General features: G+C 33.9%; 1 protein-coding gene across 42 annotated transcripts in view; it reads left to right on the top strand.

Moving 5' to 3' along the window:
* Positions 1–16,082, top strand: part of LOC145258348 (uncharacterized) — a 393,885-nt gene that overhangs the window by 211,375 nt on the left and 166,428 nt on the right. For 19 of the 42 annotated variants that reach the window (XM_080116583.1, XM_080116580.1, XM_080116576.1 and 16 more), the window contains one exon: positions 6,355–6,372. The exons of the other annotated variants lie outside the window; for them this stretch is intronic. In XM_080116583.1, coding sequence (XP_079972709.1) covers positions 6,355–6,372 — 18 coding nt within the window. The remainder of the gene's footprint in view (positions 1–6,354; positions 6,373–16,082) is intronic. 42 annotated transcript variants of the gene reach the window in all.

Below are 16,082 nucleotides of genomic sequence, written 5' to 3'. Positions count from 1 at the left end.
TCTCCCTTGTTACCACTTTAATGGCTGACGTACTGTTTCAGACCATAACGATAGACTTTTTTGTTTTGTTTTTACTAAAAACACAACAGCAGTTTTTCTACTTAATGAATTTTCATAATTTTTGGATATATTACTATTTTCAATATAACAATTAAGTACTGTTGTTTTTGCTTAAAACCATATATTTAAAAAAATCCATCTGTCAACTCTATCCTAACAAGTACCTGCATTTTTCCCCTTTCTTGAACCTGAGTTTCATTTTGTCTTGTTGACTTTTGGTTATGGATGTAACTTTTTACCGGATATTATCTGGCCAATATCATCTGGCATGAGGCACAATCTATAAAAGCGCAAACATTTTTTTAAAACTTTTTTTACTATCAGATTTTTTTTTTTTTTTTGCCTCTCAGACAACTCACAAATTTTTCAGTCATTCAATAATTGCCTTAAATGCTTTAAAAATTCCAAACATTTTATCTGGATCTGTGTAGCACATAATTTTTTTTTTTTTTCACCTTTCTGTCCCCTTAGAAAGATGATAATTTGTTCACCTTTCTGTCCCCTTACAAAGATGACAATTTGTTCACCTTTCTGTCCCCTTACAAAGATGACAATTTGTTCACCTTTCTGTCCCCTTACAAAGATGACAATTTGTTCACCTTTCTGTTCCCTTACAAAAATGACAATTTGTTCACCTTTCTGTTCCCTTACAAAAATGACAATTTGTTCACCTTTCTGTTCCCTTACAAAAATGACAATTTGTTCACCTTTCTGTTCCCTTACAAAAATGACAATTTGTTCACCTTTTTGTTCTCTTACACAAATGACAATTTGTTCACCTTTTTGTCCCCTTATAAAGATGAAAATCAAGATACAAAGTCACTGAAGGGTTTTGAACTTAAATAGATTCTTTATTTTTGATATCTTTCTGTAATTTTAACACAATCTGACTAAGACATTGGAAAATTTTTAAAAATCCAAAATTCAAACAATCTTTATTTATGAAAAATAATGTATTTTAAATATTGCCCATTTTCAGCTTTGTATATTTGTGCTCTTTCCAAAACATTATTCATGACAGATTGCAGAAGATAAAGCGAAAACGGATATAAAGTCCTAATGCCCCCTTGTGGCAAACTCATATTGCTGGAATTAAGGGTTGATAATTAACGTTTTCTTTATTGTCACAGGTTTTGTGTCTGTGTGTTCACAGTATGTGAAATTCTATGAAGGTTCAGCTTTTATTAATGCAATATGTATTTTTTTAATACTTTTAATATTGCATTGTGTTCTTTTTTGCCTTGGTGTTGTCAGATGAAAGTTTTTTTTTTTTTTTTTTTTTTTTTTTAACTTGCATTCATCTAACAAGACATATCACCACTTGGACATAACGAACTACTATATGGGACCTATTCAGGTTATAGTTAAACTAACTAAAATTAACAAATATTTTTTTAATCATCTACATCATAATTCAGGTCATCAGTGGTTGAACTAACTAAACTTAAGATTGATTTTTTTTTATCATAATTCAGGTCATAAAGACATTAAACAAACAAAAATGTAGAAAGTCATTCATTATGGTTCTTGTCCAGAATTCATTCCAGATAAAAAAAATCTGTATGATGCACATACCGGTGATTAAACAAAATATCATATGCCAATATATATATATATATATATATATATATATATATATATATTACACAAAGGAATCACCACTTATCAAGGCCCAGAGGCCACTCGAGGATAAGGGTTAAAGAGTGTACAGTAATCAAAAGGGCAATATCATAGTAATCGTTAGTAGTGTAAATTTGCTAAATTGGATTACTTAAGGCGAATGGCTCATCAAGAACTTGTTTACATTGGACTTGAAGATGGTCATATCGTAGTCAGCTGGAAAGCAGGTAAACGGAAGAGAGTTCCACAGGTGTGCAGTTCTAAGAAAGAAGCTTTGTTCATGGAATCTACGTTTAAGTTTAGGCACAGATAAAGAATGGGAGAAATTATTGATAGTGTTTACAGCCAAACAAGTGTTTCTTGTGAATGTTTGGCGAGGGGGGGGACCATAGATTGGAGCTCAGACAAGCACTTGCCATGAAAATAACGATAAAACAGAGACATGCCCGCAACGTCTCTTCTGTGAGAAAGAGGTTGCAGGGCATGTCTTTTAGACCTAAGAGGCTACTATTTTGGGATCTTGCCTAGGAAAGATTAACAAGATGTTGGTTTACATTACATTTAAACTTCTGCATAGCACTACAGCCAGGGAAGTAGGTAGCAGGAAGGAAATTTCAAGGTCTATCTGTTCGAGAAAAGAAACTATTAGAATAGAAAGCTTTCTGGCATGTCGGGACCTCAACGGTGAAGGGGTGAGATTTTATTTCTATTTATCAGGGATATGTACATTGAGAGCAAAGAGTTCATCAGAGCACATTCCATTAAAATATTTGTAAAACACAGTGATGCAACATTGCAGTGAAGGGACAGGGGTTGAAGCTTAGTTGACAAAGTGGGACCGATTAGATTGACAACTCTTTTTTGGACTCTATCCCAGAGGGAGAGGCTAGCGGTAGATGCACCAGCCCAGATGTGGCAACAATACTCCATGCATGGGCGAATGATGGCCTTGTAGACTTACGGGATACTCTCAGGTGTGAGTAGTCTTCTAGCCTGATAGAGGGAACCCACCTTCTTTGCAGCAGCCTTTGCAATGTACTCACTGTATTTTTTCCAGTTCATATTGCCCGCAAATGTTAGGCTGAGGAGTTTGAAGGAAGAATTCTCAGGTAGGATGTTATTTGTCATGGATATAGGCGGTTGGAGATGCATCTTGTAATTGTTAAAGAAGAAAAACTTAGTCTTACTGGCATTAAATGTTACCATCCATTTGCGGCCCCATTCCACTACGGTCTGGAGGTCATTTTCTAATGATTCTGCCATTGTCTTAGATTTATGTAGATATGTTCTTCCCTCATGCATGTTATAGAGCGTTATATCATCAGCAAATATACCTATCTCGGACACTATTATCAGGGTGGTCATTTATGAATATCAGGAATAATAGTGGTCCAAGGATCGACCCCTTAGACACTTCTGCATTAATGTTATGCTGCTTGGGTGTACGTGCATCAATGACAACCTGGATGGTCCTATTGTCTAAGAAGGACCTAATCTAATTATATTTAGTATACATCCAGTTATACTGTACGATTAAATTTTCATTAGCAGCCTATTATATGATATTTCAGGAAAATTCCCTTCCTCAGATATGTGTGACTTTAGTTCATACAGGGGGGTATGTATGCAGATTTGTCGAACACAATGCAATGTTAAAAGTATAACAAATACATATGTATTGATGAAAGGTGAATAGCTCATTCCACTTGTACATGTCTTAGTTCGATTTAGTTTGTATTTATCCGTTACACTTCTGCATTGTATTGCCTTCTATAAATTATATTTATATATGCACTAAACAATGCTTCAAGCAAGCTACATTAATCTCTTATAGATGTATGCATTTGTGTATGTGTGTGTGAGACTCTTTTCCTTACTATCATGCATAAACATGTATTTCTTCGACCTTAAATATTACTTTCCTCTGAGTTTCCGTCCATCTCGTTATCTGCTCGTCTCTTCATCTTTTTGAAACAAACATACATCAGTCATCTCATTGTTCTGTTGTTTCTGATTTACATACATTTCTTATTTAAATTACTTCATCCACTTTGCAGCATCAGGTGATTACCAGTTTTTATCATTGTCCATTGTCCATTGATTGATGTCATATAAATCTGCATGCAATTGCGTTTTAAATAATCTTTAGACTTATTTTAATTTTTTTGCATTGCAATTATTGAGTTAAAAACTTTAATGAATGCTGTGGAAAGTAAAGGTCTGAGAGTGAATGTTACCAAGACTAAACTGATGATTATGACGGTTGTACTGTTGAAAAAATCCCTTGCTCAGTTTGTGGAATGAGAGCTGTTGTAGTGCACAAGTGGAATTGCTAATAGGTTCAGTAATTAATCCAATTACTTAATTAATCCAATTACTTAATTAATCCAATTACTTAATTAATCCAATTGATTAAATAATTAATCCAATTAAGTAATTAATCCAATTAATAAAGTAATTATTCTAATTAATTGATTAATCCAATTAATTAATCCAATTAATTAATCCAATCAAGTAATCCAGTTTACCAAATTTACACTTCTAACGATTACTATGATACTTTGACTACTGTACACTCTTTAACCCTTATCCTCGAGTGGCCTTTGGGCCTTGATAAGTGGTGATTCCTTTGTGTAAAAAAAAAAAAAAAATTAAAAAAAAAAAAGCAGTAGTGTAAGCTGATGAAGGTGATTAAGATGTGGACACAGTATATCAAATTATCTAAGTCTTGTTACCATGGTGATGCCATTAGAGCACGTGAAAGAGCAGGTGCTAGTCTGATAGCAAGAATTAGGAGTAAATTCAGATAACTCTTGTCATTACCAATCAGCAGAGAGTTATCACTGTCAAGCAAGGCAAGAGTCTATCAGGCGTGTGAATGCAGTGTGATGATATCCTGCCTGGTACGGGCATTGACAGCTATGACTTTCCATCTATCTCTCTCTGTGATGATACATGGAAGTGAAACCTGACCAGTGAGGTTTGCGGACATGCGTTGCATGGAGAGAAAAGATGCGAGAATGATACAATTGATGAGTAATGTGAATCTTAAAGACAGTTGACCTCAGAAGATTAAATCTGAACAATATAGGGAGACATGTGCAGAACAGTAGACTTTGATGGTTTGGCCACATTGAAAGAGTAGATGTTTTTTTTTTTTTTTTTTTTTTTTTACAATGGCGTCACCGCTTATCAAGGCCCGAAGGCCACTCAGAAGGGTTAACAAATGTAAGGTGGTAGTGTAGTAATCGTTAAAGGTGTAGGTTGAGTAGAATTTGGATTATTTAAAGGGACGATTAAACTCAACAAGAACTTGTTTTCATTGGACTTGAAGGCTACCATATTGTAATTGGTCAGGAAGCAGGCCAGTGATTGCAAGAGATTGATTAACACACAAGTATAGGAGTTTTCCAATGAGGTACTAGAAGTGTTTCTAAATTTTATTTCATTTCTTTTCTATATAGTTTTAAACATTGAAAAACTTCCAAGACTAGGATCAATTATTAATATGACACACTACTTGTATAAGACTAACAGGGGTGCCCGACATTACCCAGGGGTTTGGAGGTGTGTTGAGCAAAAAAAAAAAAAAGATGTGGTAGTAGGCAGGCAGTCAGGCTCAAACCTGTACCACAAAGTAGAAAAAGAATGTGAAAAAAAGAGTTGGTAATTAACTTTTGGCCGGCTACTTTGCGGAAACAAGTATGGGGCAGAAAGCAGGAAGCTTAACTGGCCTTCAGCCAGACGTTAATTTCTGCACCTGCGTGGACTCATTTACTTAACTATCCATTTCTGAAAGTCCACTTTTTGATTGACATCGCTAAATTTGAACGCTTTTCACTTCCTGTCATGTCATAGCGTAGCTGTAAAATGTCAGGTTTTCTTTTACTTTCTTTTCTGCCTTCGTGTCACGGGTTTGAGCCTGACTGCCTACTACTACTTTTAAAAAAATTATTTATTTTTTTGTGCTCAGCACACACCTCCAAACAGCCAGACAACGCCAGGCTTCCTCGCTATTATTCTATATAAGCTCCAAAGCAATTTTTTGAGTTTTGCAATATCCTGATAAGTTTCCTCTTAAAGAATCGATCTTATTTTTTTAACTCCCCCATATATATATATATATATATATATATATATATATATAAATTAATTTTGCTTAAAAACTTTTAATTTGAATTTTTATTATCTGAAAAAAAAAAATTAATTTGATTTTTCATTATACTTATTTTTTCTCAATTTATTTAGAAACAGGGATTTTAAAAATTACAAAGGAATGTCTTTCTTTGAAATTTTAATGATATGAAAAATAATTAATATTTGTAAAATTAAAAAATTTTTAACTTTTTTTTTTTTTTTTTTTGCTCAGTGAATTATATTGTGAGATTTGTCCGCAATTTTTATATAACTTTTTTTTTAATTTTTTCAATACAAAATAATTTGTTTTTCAATAATTTTGCTATCAGATTGTTTAAATTGACAATTTTATGAGATTATGATCAACAATTTAAAAAAAAATTATCCAAGTAAAAAAATTTTTATCATACACTGGTAAAAACAAAATGGCTGCGCTAAATTACTCTTCTTTTTTTTTTCTTTTTTTTTTTTTATTAAAACTTAATTCTGTCCTAAAACCTCCAATGATTAACTATATTGTTTTTGTTCCCTTCCTAGCCGCTGAAACAAAAAACGGTGAGAACTGAGCAATGCAATCCTTTTCCTTCTTTTTTTTTTTCTTTTTTCTTCTTTTTCTTGTATGTAAATTGTCAATCATTGGCAGATGCACTTTTTTTTTTTTTTTTTTTTTTTTTTTTTGTCACTCTTTGCTTGGTTGACCATTCATCGCCAAACTTTCAAAATGGAATCTATAACTTCTGGAAAAACAAAAACACAAAAACAAATGAAGAATGCATGGTGCTCCGTGAATGTACAGTGAACAAGGCATAAAAAAATTACTAAGTCAAGCATTGCTCTCCCTCCCCGATTTAGCCCCCAAAACCCCCAGGGAACGTCAAACTCTGGTGAAAATAAACAAACAGTGCAGTTTTAGGCCTCAACATATGTAAATTTGAGTTCTGTACCATGCAAAAAAAAAAAAAAAAAAAAAAAAAAAAAAAAAAAAAAAAAATGACTGAGTCCATCATCCATCGCCCCACCCCCACCCAACCCCCACCATTTAGCCCTAAAAGTCCCCAAGGCCTTAACATATTTAAATTTGGGTTCAGCACCATGCAAAACTGCTAAATAGACATACACAGAAAATTTTGGACAAATATGGTAAAATAGTCCCAAAAATGGAATTTTTATTAACCATAAAAGAGACCCTGGGGAACACCGAAGAGTTATGGCAAAGTATAGACAAACAAAATTATATAGAAATCAGTTAGTTACAACTTTTCAGAAAGTTTTATAAAAATCCAAAGCATCAATTTTTTTTAATAATAAGCAAAAAATTGTCAATTTTAGCCATTTTAACCAGAAAGGCATCCCTAGTTTTCCCGGAAAATCTGTTCTGTTACTTTTTTACTCATACCATGTTTAATGTTTGTGCAAAATTTCAAAAAATTCTAAGGCGTAGTTATTGAAATAAGTGTGGATAGGCAAATGGATAAGCAGATGAGGGTGAATTTGCACGTCCAGCCTCCTTTTGTCGGGGAACCAATTTACAGGTCCGCCCTCCTTTTGTCGGGGAACCAAAAACAAAACAAACAAAACTCTCAAATGATTAAAGATGACAATTTATCAGGCAGTAGACGATGCAAGTTGCCATAAAAAATTTTATCCATCATTCCCATATTTCACATGATTTCCTCCTCTTGGATGCTGCCACTGTTCACAATATTCTCATTTTGCTCTCCAGCCTTCAGGTATTTCATGCCATATTCTTTAACGTGTGAATTTTGAGGTAAACCTTTTAATTTGGTGTAATGGATATAAATACATCAGAGTTCTTCCAAACAAGAATATGATTGGCTGGTGTAAGCTATAAATACGGACTGGTATAGCAGTCTGGGAGAGATGTTAAAAGATATGCCTAAAGCACATTACCAACTACGACAAAAAAGCAGTTCATCACGGTCACTTACTAAATTGTATTACTTGATGGTATTTATTTGCTCCCCCACTGAGCAAATTAGGCACAAGGCCGTTTTTAATGTGAGGTAAAAACCAGCTCCCCTAAAAGGGGTCACTCTGGTTCCCAAAAATAATAATTGTCCCAGTATAGAGGGTTTCCCCTCCATTGACTGGTACAAATTATCTTAAGTGCAGTATCTGCCGGAACAGATGGTATTTATTTGCTCCCCCACTGAGCAAATTAGGCACAAGGCCGTTTTTAATGTGAGGTAAAAACCAGCTCCCCTAAAAGGGGTCACTCTGGTTACCAAAAATAATAATTGTCCCAGTATAGAGGGTTTCCCCTCCATTGACTGGTACAAATTATCTTAAGTGCAGCATCTGCCGGAACAGATACTACACTTTGAGATATTAAATCTTTTATTCATGTTAAAAAAATACAGAAAAAAAATCAACGATGAACAAAAAACTTAGGCACATGGCCAACTCAAAAGGGGGGATTTTGGGGGTCGTTGGTCATCCTTGTCACTCCAGAACTAAACAAAGTCAAAAGTTTCTCCCAGCTAGTATCTTCTTTCACCATAATACCGCATTCACCCTTTCATATTGGGGGACGTCCTAGTAACTCCCAATTTTTAAAACATTTTTTATTGACGTGTAAAAACAAAAAAGATAACAATAAAATGGTAACAATAATTCATTTGTGTCGAGGGAGGGGGAAGAAAAAACAAAAGGTGATTAGTAGGACCCTCCCAACCCCGTCTAGTTGATAGACTGCCCGTTCCACTAGGTTTGTAAAAGGAACCTCGCTTCTGCGGGTCAGTCTCTAGGTGGGGATGCCCTCTAGATGGGGGTGAATGGAGAAAAGAAAATTTTGTGGGTGAGGGATGGAGGTTAGTTTGTATTTCTTTTTCTCCAAGATGGGTAAAATTTAGAGGAAGGGGTGAAAACAAAAATTGCAGGTAAGAGGGGATGGGGATCTTGGAGGCTTCCTAATCGGGGAGGGATGGAACACACGCTCAGCTAGCTGAGAGACTACTTGTTTAATTTAACTTTACAGAACTGCGCGTTCCACACCTAGGCGGGGAACACGTATTCAAATTTGGCTCCTCTTCGTACACACAGACTTGCCACATGTATCCATCTTCTGTCAAATGCCGCGCGATGCAGCCTTCTTCTATCACATCTGATCTTCACCCGTAGTTGGTGTTTAAAGAACGCGATCAGATCTTGATCAGAAAAAGACAACACCCCCCGGCAACCTTGCAGACGCGACGTCCAAATCACCATTCTCGCCACGGCCAGAATCGTAACGTAGACCATTTGTCTTTCCCGGTCCCACGGCGGCCTCACGTTGTCCACAACATTGGATACAGTAATTGGGCGAGGATGCTCAGGATCGATGCGAGCCGTCACCCCACTGACATACGACCAGTACTGGCGGAGTTCGCGGCAATCGAAGAAAGCGTGATCCGTAGTTTCCACAGCCGTTGTCCCACAACGGGGACAATCAGGCGACTCCAGAAACCCAGAACTGCATTGTATGTTGTTGAGTGGAAGTGCATTTCGGGCCAATCGCCAGGTCAGAGAGAACTCCGAATTGTTCAGATGACTCGAACCTGGCGCCCAGCTCCACGCGGAGCGGATCTCACTCTGCTGCCACCCCAAACGCGCGCATAGCGGGTCGTCAGCGGCCCCCTTCACTAGATCCCTGTGGAGTTCCCTACGGGTAGCAATCACAAGGTCACTGGACCTTGGTAGTCGTTTTAGCGCGGCTCGGCACTCTTTCATGTAGGCAGATTCTCCCCGCGGCCTGCGACGGCTCTCGATGGAAGGGTCGAGAACGAGGTCGGGGAAGGCGGCAGTAACCACGGGGTGCCACGGTTGGTCCTCCTGCATATAGTGGCTCAGGAAGGCCAGCCTCTCAGCATCTCGATGACACTTCAAGTCCGGCATTCCCAAGCCTCCCTCACACGGACGTTGAATACAGACCTGTCTGCTCACCCAGTGTCTTCCTCTGTCCCAAAGGAGCGAGGACAAGAGTTCGACAAGAGCTTTTAGGTGTTGTGCAGGCAGGGGAAGTACGGCCAGTCGGTAAAGGATGAGAGGAAAGACGTAGAAGATACTACACTTTGATCCTGGCCAAAAGGCCAAGAAAAGCTTAAAAAGCTAACAACAGCTAATTGTATTATTAAATTGTATTACTTGATTACTGTAGGCAAGACCACTCTGCTACTTCGAGCAAATATATTCATTTCAGATACATAATTTGATGTTATTGACTAACAAGTAAGCATCCAATTTGGGCTTTTTGTGAGTTGTTCCAGACTGACATTGGTTTGTGTTGAGATGCTTGTAACCTACTCCACATTGCGACTCACCCTTTATGTCGCATCCAACCTCCATAGAGATTTGGGGATTAAGAATAATTAAGACAGGATGCAGACTTCAAGTTGTTAAGAGCAGAAATGACTACTTTTTCTACGCTCCCCTCGTGTGTGTAACTGGATCAACAAGATGTTGGTTTACGTTACATTTAAACTTCTGCACACCACTACAGCCAGGGAAGCAGGTAGCAGGAAGAGAATTTCAAAGCCTAGCTGCTCGAAGGAAGAAACTATTAGAATAGAAAGCTTTCTGGCATTTAGGGACCTCAACAGTGAGTGAAGAGGTGAGATTTTGTTGCTAAGCGTTGTGTAATGTGTGTGTATATATATATATATATATTATAGAGAGATAGGGGGGGTAAAATAGATTCATTGACTGATATAATAATTAAATGGCAATCAGGATGAAACTGCAAATTATTTGGAAAGATTTTTAGGTTGTACAGAATACCCTTTATATTAAAAAAAAAAAGAAAATCTGATTTATGTACTCATGACGAAATGAAAATATACTCCAAAAATTCTGTAAGCTGATCAAGTAGTTTTATTTTTATGAAGAAAATCATTTTTAAGCAATTAAAGAGAATTTGTAAGCGTTACAACATAAATCTACCAAGTTTTTATTCCTGAATTATCTCCCTTTGTTTTTTTTTGTATATATTACTTTCAAAAATAGTAAATTTTAATTATTGAATTATCTCCCTTTGTTTTTTTTATAGATTATATTAAAAATAGCAAGTTTTAATTACTGAATTACCTCCCTTTGTTTTTTTGGGTTTTTTTTGTTTTTTTTGTATAGATTTTGAAAATAGCAAGTTTTAATTACTGCATTATCTCCTTTCTGTTTTTTTGTATAGATTATTTTTCAAATAGAAAGTTTTATGTACGGTATAATCACGTTAACACACCGGTTTCCGCTGGATCACCGAAGTTAAGCAACTTTGAACCTGGTCAATACTAAATGCGTGACCATTTGGAACTTCCAGGTGCTGTATATGCTCTCCGCTTATCTCGGCATTGTTTCCAGTCGTCCTGGACATTTCCTTGCCACTGGACTCGAACAGTGCTGATTCAGGAGAGGTGTGGTTGGAGATTGCGCAACCCTTGCCTCACAATTACACATGCAGCTGCTCCTACAAGGGGTATCCTTTGTCTTTCGAGACTGAATGGAGGCATCGGAGAAAGTTTTAATTACTGAATTATCTCTTTTTTTTTTTTATAGATTGTTTTTAAAATAGCAAACGAGACAGCCACTCTTCAATTATAAAATTTGAGGTTTTTAAAAATAAAACTATTTGATCAATTTATGTGATTTTTGGAATATGATATTTTCAGTTTGTCACAATACATATGTCATACAGATTTTTCTTTTTTTTCTTTTTTTTTAAATAGGAATAATTTTGAAAAAGAGTCGATTTTTCATATGTTCAGTGCGTTTTTCGTATGTTTCATTTTGACTTTATGTTTTACCATATTACTTGTTCGATTGTAGAATAGAGAATCTGAAAAAAAGACAACTTCACGTGTGTCTGTGTGTGTCTCGCATCAATATAACTTTGATATTTTCCAATTAAATTAGCTTATTATTTATTGAAATAAAAAAAAATGCAATACCAAAAAACGAAATTAAAAAAATTTCATTTAAAAAAAAATCATTTAATTACGAAATTAAATTCACCAGAATGCATTTGGGTTTCTTAAATCTTTTCCTCATTTTACTCACACACCAGAGTGACAGCACTTAGCCAATCCCCTCTCCCCTCAACATTTGTTATGTAAATTTTGATTCATTCTCTATAGCAGTGCTTTTCAACCAGGGTTCCGTGAAACCTTAGGGTTCCGTGAAACCTTAGGGTTCCGCCAGTACAGTCCAGGAGTTCCACAATTTGTAAATTAGAACAAGAAACAGATAAACAAAATGTTCAATTCAATTTTGAACATCTATTATATTATATGCATATTTTTAAAAAAATTGTTTAAAGACACTAAATTTTATGTAATTAAACTCGTTATATTTGAAAAATTAATTTTTCTTGCCACTATTAGGTTTGCTGTTATATATTCATATTATACAATCAATGCCAAAAGAATCGCACTAAAAATCATAAAAGTATTTTCATTTTCATTTTTAAATGCTGTTTTTTTTGTTTTGTTTTTTTTTGCACAAGACAACTAAATTATTGCATAGGAATTCCATGAGCAAGTGGAATGTTTCCATGGAATTCTGCTCCAGCAAAAAAGGTTGAAAAGCACTGCTCTATAGCCTGGCTGCTGATATCGTAAATATAACGGACTGCCCAAATTAAAGTTTTTAGCCAGTTCAAATTGATTGATTTATTCACACATGTATTTATCTCTGATTTGTTTTCCTTGTCCCATAGCAATTTTTCTCGACAAGAAATCTTGTATTTTCTTGATTCTAGTTAAAGTTATATAATAATTTAATTTAATTGATAAGTTAACGACCACATAATATAATAAATACTCAAATATAATTTTCAAAATCCTATTAAAAAAATTGAAACAAAAAAAAAACTAATTGGTTTAATTGATAAAATCGATGCTATTAAATTTTTTTAATTTATTTATTTTTATTTAACTAATATATTTTCCTTCATTGAATTCTTTCCCCAAAATGCTTTTAATTAAAAAAAAATATATTAAAAAAGGTGCTTATACATAAAAAGACCTGTGAAATATGGCAGTTAAGAATAAAATGATGGAAAAATTCTATGAAGTACTTACTTGGTATTGAAAAAATATTGCCATACACTGAAAATTATGGAAAATAATATTTTTATTAATGCAATTCATTTATGCATTGTAGACAAGTCTGCCATTATCAGTTTTGTTAATAAGACTTGCTGATTGTCTCCCCTTGGTGTAAAATCACAGCACTTCTTTATAATAGCGAAAATCAAAATATTGAATTTCAAGCAAAACCAATTGTATCTACTTAATTGTTATCTCACAATAATGAACATATCCAAAAATTATGAAAAACGATGGGATAGAAAATTAATTATTAATGAAAACAGTTTTTAAAGAGAGCAATAATTGAGTTTTGCTAACTTGACCTAAGATTTCAAAGTTTCAAAAAATAATAACCTCCTTTCTTAGGATTCAAACTCTCGGTTTTTCTTTTTGGTTTTTTTTAGCAAAACTCAATATGGTACTAACTTAATTGTCATTTTGCAGTAATGAACATAATCAAAAATTATGAAAAACGATGGGAGAGAAAAATAATTAATGAAAACAGTTTCAAAGACAATTAGTGAAACTTAGTTTTGCTAAACTGGCCTAAGATTTTCAGTTTTCAGAAAATAATTTCCTCCCTTGTTACAATTCAAACTCTCTGGTTTATTTTTTTAACAAAACTCAATTTTCGCTAATTGTCTTAGAAAATTTTTTTCATTAATAATTAATTTTCTATCTTCTCTTTTTTTTGTAATTTTTGGACATGTTCATTACTGTGAGACATGACATTACTTCATTACTTGAAATTCAATGTTTAAAATTTTGCTATTATAATGAAGTACCAAAATCACAAATTTTTTTAATTAAAATTCTACTTGTTAATTTACCATCATTTTTAGTGTATTGCAATATTTTTCCATACCAAGTAAGTACTTCATAAAGATTTGCTGTTATTTTTAACTGCCATATTTCACAGGTGCTTTTTATGCATAAGGATTCAAAAGAATAATGCCATTAACTGTTGTATCACAGCTCATGTTGATTAACAGTCAATTTTAATTGACAGTTTTTTAAAGGTTGATGGTTTAATTTTCACTGTCCTTGATAACTGAAAATAAACACTACTTTTGAATTATTTAAGACATGGTTGGTGGAGCAAGAACAATCTACCCCATAGATTGAATAAAGGGTTCAGTTCAAAATTCTGCATAGATTCCCCCCGAGTTCAGCATAAAAATTCTCACGTCCAAAAACATACGCAAGTTTTAAAAAAATGCACATAAAGAAGGTTGTTGGTTGCATCAGCCGGAAACAGTTGTCTGATCCAAATTATGGGATCATTAAGTTTTACTACTTTACTAAAGAGAAGAAATGAGGATGTTGGTGATTTGAGTTTCAAATAATTCAAAGTAATTTAATTAAAAAAAAAAAATGAGATGCTCTGCCTTTGCAGTGGTCAAGAAAATTGTCAAAAACTAAGCCTGTCACACGGATTTTTTTTTCTTATAATGTAATATACTCATAAAACAAAATGGTTAATCAGAGTAAAAATGATTTAAATTATTTTTACCCTGATTTTTTTTTTTAGTTTAGGATTGATAATTCGTATTATTTAGATTATTCAGACTACTATTCTCATCTTGAGTGTTATTTTCACAACATTTTAGTCTGTGTAACCTCCAACCTTCTTCAGATGTATTTTGTCAAACTCTGGAATCTTTATGTCAAACTCTGGAATCTTTATGTTAAACTTGGGAATCTTTATGTTAAACTTGGGAATCTTTATGTTAAACTTGGGAATCTTTATGTTAAACTTGGGAATCTTTATGTTAAACTTGGGAATCTTTATGTCAAACTCTGGAATCTTTATGTTAAACTTGGGAATCTTTATGTTAAACTTGGGAATCTTTATGTTAAACTTGGGAATCTTTATGTTAAACTTGGGAATCTTTATGTCAAACTCTGGAATCTTTATGTTAAACTTGGGAATCTTTATGTTAAACTTGGGAATCTTTATGTTAAACTTGGGAATCTTTATGTAAAACTCTGGAATCTTTATGTTAAACTTGGGAATCTTTATGTTAAACTTGGGAATCTTTATGTTAAACTTGGGAATCTTTATGTCAAACTCTGGAATCTTTATGTTAAACATGGGAATCTTTATGTCAAACTCTCGAATCTTTATGTTAAACTTGGGAATCTTTATGTTAAACTTGGGAATCTTTATGTCAAACTCTGGAATCTTTATGTTAAACTTGGGAATCTTTATGTTAAACTTGGGAATCTTTATGTTAAACTTGGGAATCTTTATGTTAAACTTGGGAATCTTTATGTTAAACTTGGGAATCTTTATGTCAAACTCTGGAATCTTTATGTTAAACTTGGGAATCTTTATGTTAAACTTGGGAATCTTTATGTTAAACTTGGGAATCTTTATGTCAAACTCTGGAATCTTTATGTTAAACTTGGGAATCTTTATGTTAAACTTGGGAATCTTTATGTTAAACTTGGGAATCTTTATGTCAAACTCTGGAATCTTTATGTCAAACTCTGGAATCTTTATGTTAAACTTGGGAATCTTTATGTTAAACTTGGGAATCTTTATGTTAAACTTGGGAATCTTTATGTCAAGCTCTGGAATCTTTATGTTAAACTTGGGAATCTTTATGTTAAACTTGGGAATCTTTATGTCAAACTCTGGAATCTTTATGTCAAACTCTGGAATCTTTATGTTAAACTTGGGAATCTTTATGTTAAACTTGGGAATCTTTATGTTAAACTTGGGAATCTTTATTGTCAAACTCTGGAATCTTTATGTTAAACTTGGGAATCTTTATGTTAAACTTGGGAATCTTTATGTTAAACTTGGGAATCTTTATGTCAAACTCTGGAATCTTTATGTTAAACTTGGGAATCTTTATGTTAAACTTGGGAATCTTTATGTTAAACTTGGGAATCTTTATGTCAAACTCTGGAATCTTTATGTTAAACTTGGGAATCTTTATGTTAAACTTGGGAATCTTTATGTTAAACTTGGGAATCTTTATGTCAAACTCTGGAATCTTTATGTTAAACTTGGGAATCTTTATGTTAAACTTGGGAATCTTTATGTCAAACTCTGGAATCTTTATGTTAAACTTGGGAATCTTTATGTTAAACTTGGGAATCTTTATGTTAAACTTGGGAATCTTTATGTTAAACTTGGGAATCTTTATGTCAAACTCTGGAATCTTTATGTTAAAC

This window comes from Euprymna scolopes, chromosome 33, assembly GCF_053919585.1.
Source record: "Euprymna scolopes isolate OS-2025 chromosome 33, ASM5391958v1, whole genome shotgun sequence".
Taxonomy (NCBI): Eukaryota; Metazoa; Mollusca; class Cephalopoda; order Sepiida; family Sepiolidae; genus Euprymna; species Euprymna scolopes.
Note: the sequence above shows the minus strand (reverse complement) of the source record. Positions and strands in the feature narration are given on the sequence as shown.